Genomic DNA, 16,650 nt, shown 5'->3' with positions numbered 1-16,650 from the left:
GGGAGCCCTAAGGTGAGGGAAGGAGGGGGGAGACGTCCCCCCTTTCCCACTGTGCCCACAGTTCTCCCTCTTCTCTGCGCTGCTCCCCTCCTGCTCACAGGGCGGCCGATTGGCCTTACGGACGCTGCTGAATTCCTTACGGAATTCACGGGCAGCTAAATTTCAATTTACGGTATGCCCGGAAATTTACGCGTGGTTGGCAACACTGGTTCAGAGAGAAATCTGTCTCGTGGTCATATCTGCCCATCATTGCTAGATGTATGATCCCCTTTACGAGGATTCCTGGACTCATTAGCCAGGGTGGGGTTGCATTTCTAACCACTCTATTGTTGGAATAGATAGCACCATAAACACTAACCCCATCATCACCAGGAATACTCTACAAAAGGGATAAGTAAACATTATAACAGATGGTTTCACCCCCTGCTCAGTCTAGGTATATTTTTGTTATTTTATCTTTGGGAATAGTTTTATTGTGATATATATTGTTTTCACAAATGGCAACGTCCTGCAGTACATTATTCCTTCTCACAAAACTTTTATCCATCTAGGTCTTAATCCTGGAACCTACAAAGATCTACCAACCATCCTATCTTTCAATTAATAGTGAAGCGGATGAGAAAACAATATCCATTTGGCACGTCGTACCAGATGACAAGGTAATTATATGAATAACAAGTACTGTACTTACATATTCTAAGATACCTTAATATTATCAGTGTTCTGCAGTAGTTGTCAATGTCGGTGAGAACACACAGATTTTAGTTAATCTCTTGATGCCACAGATTTGTTTTTTCTTGCAGGTGTTTGTAGTAGTTTGTGGATGTTATTTGCCAAGTGAGGCGTACAGCTACAGCACTTGTCATATTGAGTATTTCCTACAAGTGACAGGCGTCTTAATACACATAGACATGGAAATATCTCACCCAACCAGTTAATACCTAAAGTGTGTAGACAGTTGCCTAGTTTCTGTCTCTCTGTTTTACCCCCACCTTGTATAATAGTAAATAGGGTTTAGTTGAGATTATACAAATAAAAGTAATTTTTTTGTCACTCAAAATAATTATTACTTATCACAAAAGTATATTAATGTCATGAGCTTAAAGGAATACGGTCGGGGGAAAATGAGTTGAACTTACCCGGGGCTTTTAATGGTCCCCCAAAGACATCCTGTGCCCGCGCAGCCAGTCACCGATGCTCCGGCCCCGCCTCCGGTTCACTTCTGGAATTTCAGACTTTAAAGTCTGAAAACCACTGCGCCTGCGTTGCCGTGTCCTCGCTCCCGCTAATGTCACCAGGAGCGTACTGCGCAGGCCCAGTATAGTCTGTGCCTGCGCAGTACGCTCCTGGTGACCTCAGTGGGAGCGAGGACACGGCAATGCAGGTGCAGTGGTTTTTAAAGTCTGAAATTCCAGAAGTGAACCGGAGGCGGGGCCGGAGCATCAGTGACTGGCTGTGCGGGCACAGGATGTCTGCGGGGGACCATTTGAAGCCCCGGGTAAGTTCAACTCCTTTTCCCCCAACCCCCTTACAGTATTCCTTTAAGCTAATTGCCCTCCACGCTGATTGTCTGTCTACAAAGACACAATGGAATGACTTAACTAATCTCTGAGAATATATCAGACTCAGGTGATGAAGAAAGAATTGCTGAGACAAGATGTAACACTGGTACGTAAGTCTAGAAAGATGTAATGCTGGGTACACACATTGTGATTTCCCGCTCGATCCCGAGCGATCGATTATTTCTGACATGTTTGATCGGGTTTCGATGAATACAGCCGTCGATCGACCGGGATCGATCTTGCGGATCGAGCAGAAAATCGCAACGTGTGTACCCAGCATAACACTGGGAGGTGAGTCTAGAAAAAGCATTCTACACTTGCTCCAAAACCAAGCTAGGGAAAAATAAATCAGGGCCAGGCAGAAGCAAAGAGGCACTTATACTGCAACCTGTGCAACAACAAAAAATCAGGATATAATAAAAAAGCTTCTGATAATGCATTGTACATACGCTAGATGATTCTTTACTTAGGTGGCCTTGTGTACGATGGCCCCTGACCCTCCTCGGAGTGCCTACTTATCTCAGCCAAATGCAGCTTGTAGGTATTGCTTTCCTACTTTCCCCTCCTATTCTTTTGTGCCTGACACATTGCCTATCGTTCTGTGATGATCCGCTCAGCTGGCTGCACAGGCAGACAGCTGTTTGTCCATTCCTCTAGTCTGTGGGCTGCAGGTCTCTGGAACAGAGACCTGTCTTTCCATTGCAAGTTTCTGGTCTGTTCTCTTGCTGGGGAATTTGCATACATTCGTTATGCAAATCCCCTACCTGCCTTCTTTGATGACTGGCACTATAAGAGCTTTATGTTTCCCAGAAGGCTTTGCTGGTCATTTCCCTTCCATGGTCTGCTCCTGATGGACACTGCTGGAGTGTCAGCCATTGCTATCTAGTATAGTTAATTCCTGGGGGTTGCTTTAGGCTCCCCTTCTAGCCCAGTCAGGTTGTATTATCTGTATTGCCTGTTCTGTCTTGTCTTGCCTGTTGCCATTGTCCTGTCCCAACGGTGGTCGACTGGAAATGGTTCTGATCTCTGTTCTTGGAGTATAGCTGGTGCAGCGGTTGCTACCAGCTATCTCTTCTGTTCTGTCTTCTGGGATCGCGCTAGCCACTTTTCGCTAGTGCTGTGGATCCTATCTATCGCGTGTCCCTGTTTTCGTGTGTCTGTCTTGTCCGCTACGCTTGCTGGAGGCTCGGTGAGGTAACCGTTAAGCAAGCGCTCGCGTCCTCTGTTTCATGTTTGTCTGTTAATGGTTAGTTAGGCGTGCTTGTCTCTATTGTGCTTATCACGTGGAGATCGCGCATAACCGCGTGCACTGTTGCGAATGAGTGCGGTGTTCGCGGTTAGCTAGCGTTTGTTATTTTCCGTATCTCCTTATTGTATTATTTGCTGTGCCTTTGCTACCCTCGTATTCTATTCTGATCTGCCTTGTGTCACGTCTGGCGATCGCACCTCTCGCGATCGCGTTCCTATTTCATATCTGCTGTTGTGTGTGCGCGGTCGCGGGGTGGCGACTGGATTGGCGCACACACATACAACCTGTCTCTTTGCTCAATCTCATTCGCAATCGCCTCTCTTGCGATTGCGTTCTGCGCTTCGTACAATTCCTGTCTGGCATTTGTGGAGGTACAGAGGATTGGTTCCTCTGCACTCCTCAGCGCCATCTGCCGACAGGAATTTCCCTCTACAGGTGCGTAGCACCTTTTGCTGGGTGCCTGCAAATATACGCTTGTGGAGGATTTCCGCCGTGTCAGCGCACGCGTTGTGCGCTGATCACGGAGAAAGTTCCACAATCGTTACACGTCCTTGCTCAATAGCAACATTGAGGGATAAACTGACCTCTTATCAACCGGTGACTGCATCTTACCAAACTGACGCTACTAGGTGTGTTTGTAGGAACATACAGCTCAAGCTTCTTTGGAGGACCGGGGCAGATTTGAAAGTTTCCATGTCATCTGCAGCAGAATGTGTAATACATAGGGATTGTATAAATAAGAGTATTCAGGAAATACAGTAAATGTTAGTTGTGGAACAGGAAATCTATATAAAAAAAAAAGTCCAAGGTCATAAAAAGCAGCAGAAATATATCATACCATGTTGTTTCCAAAGCAAAATGCCATAAAGAATAATATTGCGCACACATTGCTCCACTGCACTTATTACAAGTTATATTTGTCATTCAGTTGGTGACTTCACAGCCAGAGCATGCCTTGGCTGCAGTGCTCATACATTCCAGAAGACAGTGAGTGCTGAATGAGTCTGTGCCTGGCCAGAGCAGATTTACACTAGCAATAAAGTGGGTCCCAAGTCCAAAGCACCATTGGCTGCTTATGAGGGGTGTGGTAAAGCCTAACATTCCATACAGTGTAGAAATACTAGGAAATAATTTGCATTACGCTCTGTGAATGCTTTGTTCCGCAAAATGTCATACACACTCATGCATAGCTTTGTATAAGCTATTAACTGTCTTACATAGAAATAATTTGCAAGTCGTCATCTGACCAGTCTGCTAATTAAAGCAGAATTTCTTCAGAGACTGAGTAGCAGAGTATGGCAGATTTTGACAAAGGCCGTATTTAGCAAGTGCTATTCATCACCATAAGCAGGAGAGACCATGTCTGATTACTCTTACTTGAATATTCATCACAGCAGCAGAGCTGAAAATGAAAAGCCTGTTTAAGACTATTTCACTAAACAGCATTAAAATTGCCATGCACAGGTACCGTACAGCAATTTTACTGTTACTTACGTCAGTTACATAAAGCGTTATGCAATCAGCTCAACCCGAGTTACCTAGGTATCGCGTGCATTGCTAGTGTAACGCGCACTGTGCACATGATCTAATAGAGTCTTCTGATCTGGCCTGCCTGACTGAAACCTGGCTTTCTGAACCAGTTGGCCCCACCCTGGAGGCTGCCGTGCCAACAAACTATTCTGTGATATACTGCAACAGGAAAGAACGCAGGGGAGGAGGGGTTGCACTTTGCTTTAGATCAGCTTTGAAAATCAGACCACTTACTGTAGGTCCTACCAACTCGTTTGAATGCTTGGGGGTGCAACTTTCAGCTGAGAAAAACATTAACATATTGCTGATCTACCGCCCACCAGAAAAACACTCAGACTTCCTTAAGGAACTTGTAGACCTCCTATGCAACCTAACACTGGAACACCCCAGATGGATTGTTCTTGGAGATTTCAATACATGGGTGGATGACTCCTCTTCAAAACTTGGAATAGAGCTACCTCGTGCCTTACATGAACTGGGCTTCCTCCAATCAATCAGCTCTGCTACTCACAGGAAAGGCCACACTCTGGACCTTATATTCCATACTGGGCTGTCAATAGCCAATGTGGAAATTAATCCTGTTGCCTGGTCAGACCATCACACTATCCACTTCTTCCTCTCAATACCAGCTGTCAAACACCAGGTCAAGAATCAAATAAAATATCGCCGCTTAAAAGGGCTAACACCTCAACATATCCGAGATAACCTTAGCTTTGATGAATTGACTGACTCCAGCTTGGACCCTGATACTCTGGTGTTTAAATACAACAAATGTGTGTCCTCCACCTTTGAGACCATTGCTCCTCTGCGCACCAAATATCTTACTCCACACCATCATGCACAGTGGTTTGATAACGCTATAAAAGAGCTGAAAAGACAAGGCCGAAAACTTGAGAGACTGTGGCGCAAATCTCAGTCCCCAGAAGACAAACATGCCTTAATCCTCCACTTGAAGAGCTACCAAAAGGTAATCACGGGAAAAAAATCATCCTTTCTATCACAAGAGATTGCAAATGCAGTTAACAAACCAGCCCAACTGTTCCGCACAGTGGAAAAACTCTGCAACCCGGCATGTCAAAAACTTAACATCGAGTCTTCAAAGGACCTCTGTGACCAATTTGCCCATTTCTTCACAGACAAAGTCTCCGCTATAAGGTCCGACATCCAACTTACAGCATCTGAGCCTAATATAGCGCCGAAGACCATTAGCAGAGACAATGTAACACCTTGGTCAAACTTCAAAGAAATTGATGAAGAAGTCACATCAAGCATCCTCCTTCACGTCCGCCTAACTACCTGTGACCTAGATCCTGGCCCAACACAGTTCATGTTGAACTGCCCCGACCTGTTCGTACCGGTATTCCTAAAAATTGTTAAAGGGACTCCGAGCAGTGCAGAAACTATGGAAAGATGCATATCATTTTAAAGCTCTCTTTCTCCTCTTTCCGATGATATATAAACCGCTGCCCTACGCCTTTTAGTTTTCGCTATTTTCGCGATTGAAATTGCCGCGGCCGCGATTTCAATCACGAAAATAAAGAAAACTAAAAGGCGTAGGGCGACGATTTAGGTGTCGCCAGAAAGAGGAGAAAGAGAGCTTTAAAATGATATCCATCTTGCCATAGTTACATTGTATTACACAGGACGACTTTTTCTGCTGAATGGAGCTGCTGACACTGGGGAAAGTGTCGTCCTTTGTAATACAAGTAACTATGGAAAGATGGATATCATTTTAAAGCTCTCTTTCTCCTCTTTCTGGCGACACCTAAATCGTCGCTCTACGCCTTTTAGTTTTCTTTATTTTTGCGATTGAAATTGCGGCCGCGGCAATTTCAATCGCGAAAATAGCGAAAACTAAAAGGCGTAGGGTGGTGGTTTATATATCATTGGGAAGAGGAGAAAGAGAGCTTTAAAATGATATGCATCTTTCCATAGTTTATGCACTGCTCGGAGTCCCTTTAACTGTTCCTTAAAATCAGGGATATTTCCTGCTTTACTGAAGGAAGCAATCATCAGGCCTCTCCTCAAAAAACCCTCCCTGGACCCAGATGCAATGACCAGCTACAGACCTGTCTCTAACCTTCCCTTTCTGGGCAAGCTAATTGAAAAAGCTGTTTACCTCCAGCTAGAAGCCAAAATCCTACAAAACAACAGTTATGACCCATTCCAGTCTGGCTTCAGGAAACACCACAGCACTGAAACGGCCCTCATCCAAATATGCAACCACCTGCTCATGGCAAGAGACAGAGGAGAGTGCTCCATCCTCATACTGCTAGACCTTTCTGCAGCCTTTGATACAGTTGACCATGACATCTTGATAAACAGGCTACAGGAATACTGCGGCATTGATGGCATAGTTCTTCAGTGGTTCCAATCCTTCTTGAGTGGCAGAACCCAAAAAGTGTCTATGGGGCCCTTCCTGTCCACCCCTGTATCACTTAGGTATGGGGTGCCCCAGGGCTCAATCCTCTCTCCCCTGCTTTTCACGATTTACATGTTACCGCTGGGAAAACTAATCCAAAAACATGGCCTGACATACCACTGCTATGCAGACGACACTCAACTATATCTTTCCTTCAAGCCTGGTGTGACAGACCCAACTCTAACTATAAACGCCTGCTTACGTGAACTACAGCAATGGATGAATGACAACTGGCTGAAACTAAATGCAGACAAAACTGAAGTCCTTCTGATAGGAGGGCAGAGCATGATAACAAAACAACTTAACTTGCAGTCTTCACCACTGGGAATAGGAGGCACGGATCTGCGCAGCTCTGATCATGTGCGTAGCCTGGGAGTTCTAATTGATTGGGATTTAAAGTTCAGAACTCAAATCTCTGCTGTGGTGAAATCATCCTATTTTCACCTGAAGAACATTGCAAAAATCAAGCACCTCATACCCCCAGAAGATCTGCCAACCTTAGTCCACGCCTTCATCACATCCCGACTGGACTACTGCAATGCTCTCTACACTGGCCTTCCAAAAAAGGTCTTGTACCGACTACAGCTGATACAGAATACTGCTGCCAGACTGCTAACCAACCAACCCCGCCACTGCCACATAACGCCAGTCCTGCACTCCCTTCACTGGCTACCTATAGAATGGAGGGTCCTATTCAAGATCGGCCTACTGACATTTAAATCCCTGAATAATTTAGGCCCTGGATACATGAAAGATATGTTGCAGCTGCGTAGCAATCCCCGCATTCTCAGATCAACAGGTTCTAATAATCTAGTCATACCCAGAGTCCACTTGGAAACTTTTGGTCCCAGAGCCTTCTGTCATGCTGCCCCTACGTTTTGGAACTCCTTACCTCAACAGATCAGGACAGCTCCATCCCTGGACGTGTTTAAATCCAGACTGAAAACCCACCTGTTCAGTTTGGCATTTGCAGAAATATAACTTTTGTTGTGTGAATACTTCATCCTACTAATTACTGAATCTGAGAGAGCCTAAGCGCTTTGAGTCCTATGGGAGAAAAGCGCTATAGAAATGTTATTGTATTGTATTGTAAGTAGCGTAATGTGCATTACCTAGGTCACCTGTGCAACACACATTACATAACTGCTGCAAGTAAAGGTAAAATCGCTGTGCACTGCCTGCACACATCAATTTTAACGCTATTTAGTTAATATTGTTCCTAGTACCAAGTTAGCAAATATGTGGCCATGTTGCACAGCACATTTCAGACAATGTGTACTTTAGAAAAGAGTATATTAAATTTATTTGAGCTGTAATATGTATAAACCAGGGCTGTGGAGTCAGTACAAAAATCATCCAACTCAGACTCCTTAGGTACCCAAAATTGCCTTGACTCTGAATCCTTGGCTCCAACTCCTTAGTTTAATACTTACCAGGGCTTTGGATTTTGTACAAAATCATACAACTCCCGACTCTGACTCCTCATTTTATAAAACCACCACTCAGACTCTGACTCCAGGTACCCAAAATGACTCCAACCCCGACTCCCAAAATGACTCTACAGTCCTGGTATAAACAAGTGCAACTGAGTGTTAACTTTACACATTTAACATTTGTCAGCTCAAGGAACAATTCCACATGGTTTTGCTCATGGAAAAAAACTCACTTTGTTCATGGAATAAATTTTGGGGTTATGCTGGGAATACACGGGTCGATCCGGCGGCCGATTAGACCCCGGATCGACCCCAGCCACTTCCCCGCTCCTCCGTGCGGATTCATTACCGCTTGTCCCCGCCGGCACTTCCTTATCAGCGCTCGATTCCCTGCCATTGTCCGCCGGCGGATCGAGCGGGCGGGGGTCGATCGGCTTGATCAGGCCAGCTGAATATTATCAGCTGGCCGGATACACGGTGCAGAAACGTATCGTGTATCCCCAGCATTAGTCTACAGTTTAGTTACAGTTATACAGAACTACTATATCCTGCATATGCACTCCCGGCCTGCAGTGCTGTTGTGATCCGCTGAGGTGTTGTATATCACCCTGTAAACTTGGTTCAGATCGTGTGTGAAGAATGTGTGATAGAGGAAATGTCCCCTAATTTCCTTGCTCAATGTATGGTCGTTAGGGCCCTTTTACACTTAATCAGTTGCTCCCAGTTAAAACGGAAAGAAAACTGATTTTCAAAGTAATGCCCATGTTTTGCAATGGCATCTTTCATACTTAATGCATTTTAACTAAAATCTTTTTCACAATGTACTGCTATGGAAAAACACGTACTAACGCACACCAACTCATTAAGTGTAAATGGGCCCTTAGGATCAATCTTGTTTTCACACAAAAGGCTGAAGTTTTAGCGCATTTGTTAATTTAATAGCATATTTATTTATTTTTTTGCCTCTATCAAATGTATTTATTTTCTTAATGTTTTAGAAAGGGATCCATGAGTGGAATTTTAGTGCAACTTCCATAAGAGGTGTAAGGTAAGTTATGCATGTTTTTTGTTGCCTTCTAAAACTTTCATTGAAATGTACCAGTGGCTTATGATACATCGTATGTTACTACAGTGTGGCAAAAAGTTGAGTTGACTGAGTTGACAATATCTGGCAGGACACTCTCTATTCCAAGACCAGTGCAGTTTATGTGTACCTCTTTCACAGCATGCAAACCTGTTGATGTATTTTGTATGGCAGAAGTAGACAACATTGAAACATTAGCATTGCACTGTTCATAGCTTATTGTATTCAGAGCAACCTGTGGGCTGTGCTGGAATTACAAATACTGTATCTCAGACTTAAAAATGTGAACATAATTATCCCTGTGCTTGTACTGACTTTTCCTCCCACAATTCAAAAACACAACAGTTGGCTCTCCTACGGCTGTGATAGTCATTACATTGTGAGCCATGATAAAGGACAATAAGGGCACAGTCACTCCATGTACTGTGCAGTACACCACATCACCACACATAGGGGGCATATCCTAAAATGCACTGAGCACCCTCAACTTCCTAACACAGTATGCTTTTGGTGTGGCCGGGGGTTAGGGGGAGTGCCATTACTTACCTAAGGAAGGCTGTTTGTGTATCTCCCTCATAGATAAGAGATGGTGCTCCCCTAATCCTCGGCCCCCCAATGGCATACTGTGCCATTGTGGAAAAAAATGGTAAGGGTGCTCAGTGCCCTTAAAGGGAACCTAAACTGAGAAGGATGTGGATTTTTCCTTTTAAAATAATACCAGTTGCCTGACTCCCCTGCTTATCCTGTGTCTCTAATGCTGGGCATACACTTTTAGCCACAGCCCCTGAACAAGCATGCAGATCAGGTGCTCTGACTGAAGTCAGACTGGATTAGCTGCATGGCTTGTTTCAGGTGTGTGATTCAGCCACTACTGCAGTGAAAGATATTAGCAGGATGGCCAGGCAACTGGTTTGGTTTAAAAGGAAACATCCATATCCCTCTATTTAGGTTCCCTTTAAACTTTTCTCCTGAGTTTTCTCCAAGTACATAGATATTTGCAAACCTTATTAAAGGACAATTGTAGTGAGCGGGATATGGAGGCTGCCATATTTACTTCCCTTTAAACAATGCAAATTGCCTGGCTTTCCTGATGATCTATTTGGCTGCAAATGTGCCAAACAAGCATGCAGCTAATCTTGTCTGATCTGACAGTAATGAGGCAGAGAATCAGCAGGACAGCCAGGCAACTGGTATTGTTTAAAAGAAAATAAATATAGCAGCCTCCAAAACCCTTTTGTTGTCATTTAATTAAATACTTTAAAGCTTCCACCAAGCAAGAAATTACTCAAACTAAGTTTGATGTGGCCTGTCTACATACTTTTTATTACTTTTTTTCAATTGCTAAGTGCTGAAAAGTTATTTTTTAGATAAGATGAAACCTTATCTGCTTGGACAAATGTTAATAGAGTATGGCCCATAGTGTCCTATCTGCAATAACATCTAATATTGCATATAAGGCAATGTCTGACTTTTCCTCTTCTGTACCACCATGTGTTGTATTTTTGCACAACATGTAGGGTGCACAACATTTGCCTGTTGGATATAATGAATGGATCGGCACAGTACAAGATAATAAAGCAAGTGGCTGTGTGTTGAGGTATAACAAGCCAACAAACATGCCTGTGTGTAGAGCAAAACATTGTCAGAACTATGTAATTGTGTGAAATACATTCATTTGTTTTCTGAATGGCTATAAATCTAATTCTGCAAGACTGCAGGTCATTGTGATCCATGATTCAGGCCCCCATTGGGATTCTAAGCCTACTGGTAGTTTGTTTTCATACACTAGAATGTTGCTCTATTAAATTAAAGAAATGTCATTTTTTTAAACAAGTATTTGCTCTATGGATGAAGTCGCACTCTCTGGCTGGCTATCCAATCAGGTATGGCAGGTGTGCTGGAAATACAAATCCCGGGCACCACAGGATCCAAAGATAATTTTAGGAAGTAATGATCAGTATCACCTTGAGTAATGAATCTTCATTTATTGGTATAAAAGACATACAATTAAAATAAAGAACTGTAGGACAAGTGTCAGTTGTTTGTGATGTAAATATTTGAGGGAATGGTTTAGTATTACTGATATCCTCATACTTGTGTGTGTTGGCGGATATCTGGAAGCTTACAAGGGGCTAACAAATTCCGCTATAAGTCACTCCATGGAGTCTGTGGTAATATCAGTTACACTGTAGCCATGCTCCGTACCATACACCAGAAGAGATGGGTATGGTTAGTGACTCTGATAGCCAAACCTTGCGTCAAGTGGTGCTAAATGGAGGGGTTGAGGTGTGTGTGCTATGTTCCTTATCACCATCTTCCTAGTGCCTATTTTTTTTTCTCTTCCTTGGTCAGTGGAAATTTTATATATGAAGAACTGTTTTTTTGCGCACAACTAGTCATACACCAGAGATTCATAAAATGGACTGGAAATGGGCTTTCATTTGTTAACATAACAGTTGCCTTCCAAGTCAAGTACTGGCTCACTCATTACTCTTTTTCAGCATTTCAAAGTTTGAAGAAAGATGCTGCTTTCTTTATGTGATGCACAATTCAGATGACTTCCAGATCTACTTCTGCACAGAACTTCATTGTAAAAAGTATGTATAGCAAGTCGAAATTCAAGGAATTATATTGGCTTAATTTACATAATATATGTAAATCTACCTTTGCTAGAAAAACAGCTAAACAAGCTGCATGTGAAGAAACATAGAAAAAACAAATAATTGCTCCAAATTTCAATAATCACACCTCCCAGGTGCTAAAAATGTGCAGAAACATGCATGGCCTGCAATGACAGATCAGGAATTCACAAAGTGATGCCCAGCCATCGCTTCACTGAGAGTGAAAACTGCAGTTTTTGCCAGCTGAATATGTGCAGGGATGTTTATATGCATGTCCCCAGACTTTTTTTTAACAGGAAAACTGCTTCTAAAATATCCCTGCAATATGCATGCACCACCCCCAGCCTTTTTCATTTCTGTTTCCCTTTGCAGGCTGAGATTGCCTAAGGCAGAGAGGGCGAATGTAAGAATTTGGCCTGGGGAGCTCAATAGTATTGGTCTGCATAGTTCTTAACATTGGAGCTGCCTTTCAAAAAAGGGGCTGCCCCAGCCTTCCCCTTTTTTCAAAGCACCCTTGACCCAGTGTCATGGGCAAAGAGCTCATCCTCGGCTCTAGTGCCCAGAAGGAGGTGGGGTTATAGTATGGGAGGGTCTTATGTGGAACATGGAAGCACCGTTTAATATGGTGACCCCCAAATTCTCTGTACTTACAACATCCCAGCACAACACTTATGCTGGATAGTGTACTGATTAAGGGCTCTGTCTTTGATATGGGAGACCAGGGTTCCAATCCTGACAGTACCTATTCAGTAAGGCATTTAAGGCAAGACTCCCTAACACTGCAGGGTTGCCTCTTGAGCCACCATAGTGGGTGTGGCTCTTGAGTGCTTTAAGTCCATCAGGAGAAAAGCACTATACATATGTTTGGATCATGATGATGACTATTATTATTATTAGTAGTAGTATTGGAAGCACCCGCATTAGCATATGTCCATTTCCCAGCAGGGCTTCTAATGTGTCCATTTGTCTTAACCAATGGAAATCATCGACAAGTACATCAATGGAGCTAAATTTATTACTGTTGTTATACATTACTTCCAGGATTTTATTTTGGATTACCATATTTTCCATTGCCTAGTGAATGAAAGACTTGTCTATGTGTATACTGAAATGAACCTCACTATTCCTTTTGTTTTAGATTTTTTGATATGGTTAACAGCATTACTGAAGAACATGGTAAAAACTCAGATGAAGTGGATTTTGATGGAGATTCCCTTGAAGTTAGTAATTTATAAATCATTTAGTTTGCTTGTATATTCAATGAGTTTTCATTGTTTACAGTATTATTGTAGGTTGTTTCCAAATATTCTTGAATACAGTTACTGTATAATGTCATTATTTGCATAGTAATATTGGCCATTCCATACAAAAGCTGATCTATTTTAGCCATAGAAAGGTTTGTTTTACCCCATGCTGACTGTGGGGACCTCTGTAAAGCTGTAGTGGGTGGTGAGGAATGTTTGCAACACTAACTGTAGGGAATAATAGCCATAATATTCCTCAGATTCCTTCTGCCTTTAAGGTCTTATTTCCATTGGCAGTTGAACTGTGTGCTCAGCAAGCAGTTACCGGCAGCAGTGAGCAGTTGCCAGGCAGCAGCAAGCAGTTGTGAGAGTTTGAGAGGCTTTTCACTGCCTATCAACTGCCCATGGAAATGAGGCCTAAAGGAAATACCCACAGCATGGTTCTAATGGTGCCTCTGACCTCCCCTTCCTTCTCCATAGAGCAGGACACACTGGTCAGCTGGGAGACAGGCAGCTTGTCTTGTTCAGTGAGCATTCCAAAACAGCCACTTGAAACGTTCTGTAAATATAATTTTAGCCAACAAATATTCAGTCTGTGTCTTTCTATCCCGTGATCCAGTCTCTCAGAAGTTACACTAGAGATGACTGGCTAAATAGGTACATTTGAGTATAGTAAACCTGTTTTCTAAACACCAAGTTATTCTTTGAGGAATTTATATAAATAACAATTTCTCCTTCATATGCTGAGAAACACATAGTTAACTGAGGCTTACAATACAAAGGGCAAAATAATGCTTATTTTTAAAATTGCCTAGATTTCTGTAGCCTTACATGTTTTTACTGTTGCTCACATTCTACTTTTGTGATTAAACAATATCTAATATTGTCTTTTAGTTTGATTATGAATATGATGAAAATGGTGACAGAGTAGTTCTGGGTAAAGGAACCCATGGAGTGGTTTATGCAGGACGAGATCTTAGTAATCAAGTGAGAATTGCTATCAAGGAGGTACCTGAGAGGGACAGCAGGTAAGCTAGCTATTGTTGCCATATTTTATATTGTTGAATTATCCATTTGGTATCCTCTTACAATTTATTAGCAGTGCATTTCTGTTGAAAGTATAAATTCTTAATTACTGGCCTTTTCAATGTTCTTCCCTCTCATATTTTAATGGTCACTGTGCTACTTTTATAAGTGAGTGCAGGAGGAGCTGAAATAGAGGAACTCTTAAAAGGGAACTATGGCGAAAAATTGTAAAATTTAAAATATGTTGCTCTGTCCAACTGCAAAAAAACTGTGTAGCGAGCAGGGAGGCTGGCCAGCATCATTGTTTAAATCTTTTTTTAGGGAATATCTTTATAAAGAATAAAAGCCTTGCTGAGAATCACCTATGAAGAGATGGACTAGCCCAAAACCTGTCGCTTCTGTCAGATTTCTACTACCTACTGTAAGTGACAGCAACATAGGAAAAAAGTCTTTTATGGCTCATTTTACTCTGGAAAAAAATGTACTTCTTCTTTGTTTATGTTTGCACATATTTTAACTTTTACAATTTTTCGCTATAGTGCCCCTTTAAGCTGACCATATAGTTTGCAGAGATCAGTGAAACAATTCATATTGCCCTCATATTGATCATTTCCTCACCTACCACACTGCTCCGCTTCATTCCAGCTGGTATCTGATCTGATATTGATTTTTCTGCCACCTATGCTAGCTTTATACTGCTCCATACAGCACAAAGCAATTCAGTTCTCAGTTGCACTTGAAGGCGAGAGTACACTTTTCCTAGTAATGTTCAACTGATAAAATGACCAGACATCAATCAAGGCCATTGATATATTTTTGTTAGCGTCATTGTTTTTATTGATTCTAAGGTCTCATCTGTTAGAAATATTGCATAGTGTATAACTAGCTTTAGATAAAGTTGCTAACAGAGAGTGTAATGTGGGAGTGTAAAGGCCCATACACACTGAATGATTTTGTGCAACAAACTATTTTTTCATGATATCGTGCAATATCGTTTGATAAAAAATTGTTAAACAATGTTGAATAACGCATGACACCCGCAACAATCGTTCATTTTTGAACTACCGACATGTCCAATTAAGTTGCTAAGGATCGTTCCGATCCCTATTTACTTGAGTGGGTTTGTCGCTTACACAATAGTTTGTTACCGCCACTGCAAACGACGATTGCAGATGCGACCAGATGTGGCCACATCTGCCGGTGTGTCCATGGATTAGTCCATGAGTGGTAAATAAGTAAACAAGCTCCTACTCTGTGCAGCTAATTATGCATGCAGCAAGGTGGGAAGTTTCTAAGCAGTCCATACTCCTCAAAGACTATACAGATTCTAGGCTTGCAAAGAAATACAGTGCCTGCCCCAGTCAGATTTCAAAACTCATAAGTGGCTGGTGGCCAGCTTTCAGGTACATTACACCATATCTCTAGTAATATTTTATAGGGATCTTGGCGGTGTATAGTTGCCAATTCTTGGATCTTATTAAAGGAAAACTATGATGAAAAACTGACAAGTATGTCTACACATACAGTGGGTTGCAAAAGTATTCGGCCCCCCTGAAGTTTTCCACATTTTGTCATATTACTGCCACGAACATAAATCAATTTTATTGGAATTCCACATGAAAGACCAACACAAAGTGTTGTACACATGAAAAATGGAACGAAAATCATACATGATTCCAAACATTTTTTACAAATAAATAACTGCAAAGTGGGGTGTGCATAATTATTCTGCCCCCTTTGATCTGAGTGCAGTCAGCTGCCTATAGACATTGCCTGATGAGTGCTAATGACTAAATAGAGTGCACCTGTGTGTAATCTAATGTCAGTACAAATACAGCTGCTCCGTGAGGGCCTCAGAGGTTGTCTAAGAGAATATTGGGAGCAACAACACCGTGAAGTCCAAAGAACACACAAGACAGGTCAGGGATCAAGTTATTGAGAAATTTAAAGCAGGCTTAGGCTACTAAAAGATTGGAAGGAGTATGGCACAACTGTAAACCTACCAAGACAAGGCCGTCCACCTAAACTCACAGGCCGAACAAGGAGAGCGCTGATCAGAAATGCAGTCAAGAGGCCCATGGTGACTCTGGACGAGCTGCAGAGATCTACAGCTCAGGTGGGAGACTCTGTCCATAGGACAACTATTAGTCGTGCACTGTACAAAGTTGGCCTTTATGGAAGAGTGGCAAGAAGAAAGCCATTGTTAACAGAAAAGCATAAGAAGTCCCATTTGCAGTTTGCCACAAACCATGTGGGGGACACAGCAACCATGTGGAAGAAGGTGCTCTGGTCAGATGAGACCAAAATTGAACTTTTTGGTCAAAATGCAAAACGCTATGTGTGGTGGAAAACTAACACTGCACATCACTCTGAACACACCATCCCCACTATCAAATATGGTGGTGGCAGCATCATGCTCGGGGGGTGCATCTCTTCAGCAGGGACAGGGAAGCTGGTCAGAGTTGATGGGAAGATGGAT

General features: G+C 42.5%; 1 protein-coding gene across 3 annotated transcripts in view; it reads left to right on the top strand.

Annotated features, from left to right (window-relative positions):
• The window catches only part of MAP3K5 (mitogen-activated protein kinase kinase kinase 5), a 272,639-nt gene that overhangs the window by 159,576 nt on the left and 96,413 nt on the right, over positions 1 to 16,650 (top strand). For all 3 annotated transcript variants that reach the window (XM_068231644.1, XM_068231643.1, XM_068231642.1), the window contains exons 11-15: positions 552 to 659; positions 9,195 to 9,244; positions 11,782 to 11,877; positions 13,040 to 13,121; positions 14,040 to 14,173. In XM_068231644.1, coding sequence (XP_068087745.1) covers positions 552 to 659; positions 9,195 to 9,244; positions 11,782 to 11,877; positions 13,040 to 13,121; positions 14,040 to 14,173 — 470 coding nt within the window. The remainder of the gene's footprint in view (positions 1 to 551; positions 660 to 9,194; positions 9,245 to 11,781; positions 11,878 to 13,039; positions 13,122 to 14,039; positions 14,174 to 16,650) is intronic.

Source organism: Hyperolius riggenbachi, chromosome 4 (genome assembly GCF_040937935.1).
Source record: "Hyperolius riggenbachi isolate aHypRig1 chromosome 4, aHypRig1.pri, whole genome shotgun sequence".
Classification (NCBI taxonomy): domain Eukaryota; kingdom Metazoa; phylum Chordata; class Amphibia; order Anura; family Hyperoliidae; genus Hyperolius; species Hyperolius riggenbachi.
This window is presented reverse-complemented; position numbering and strand designations above follow the sequence as displayed.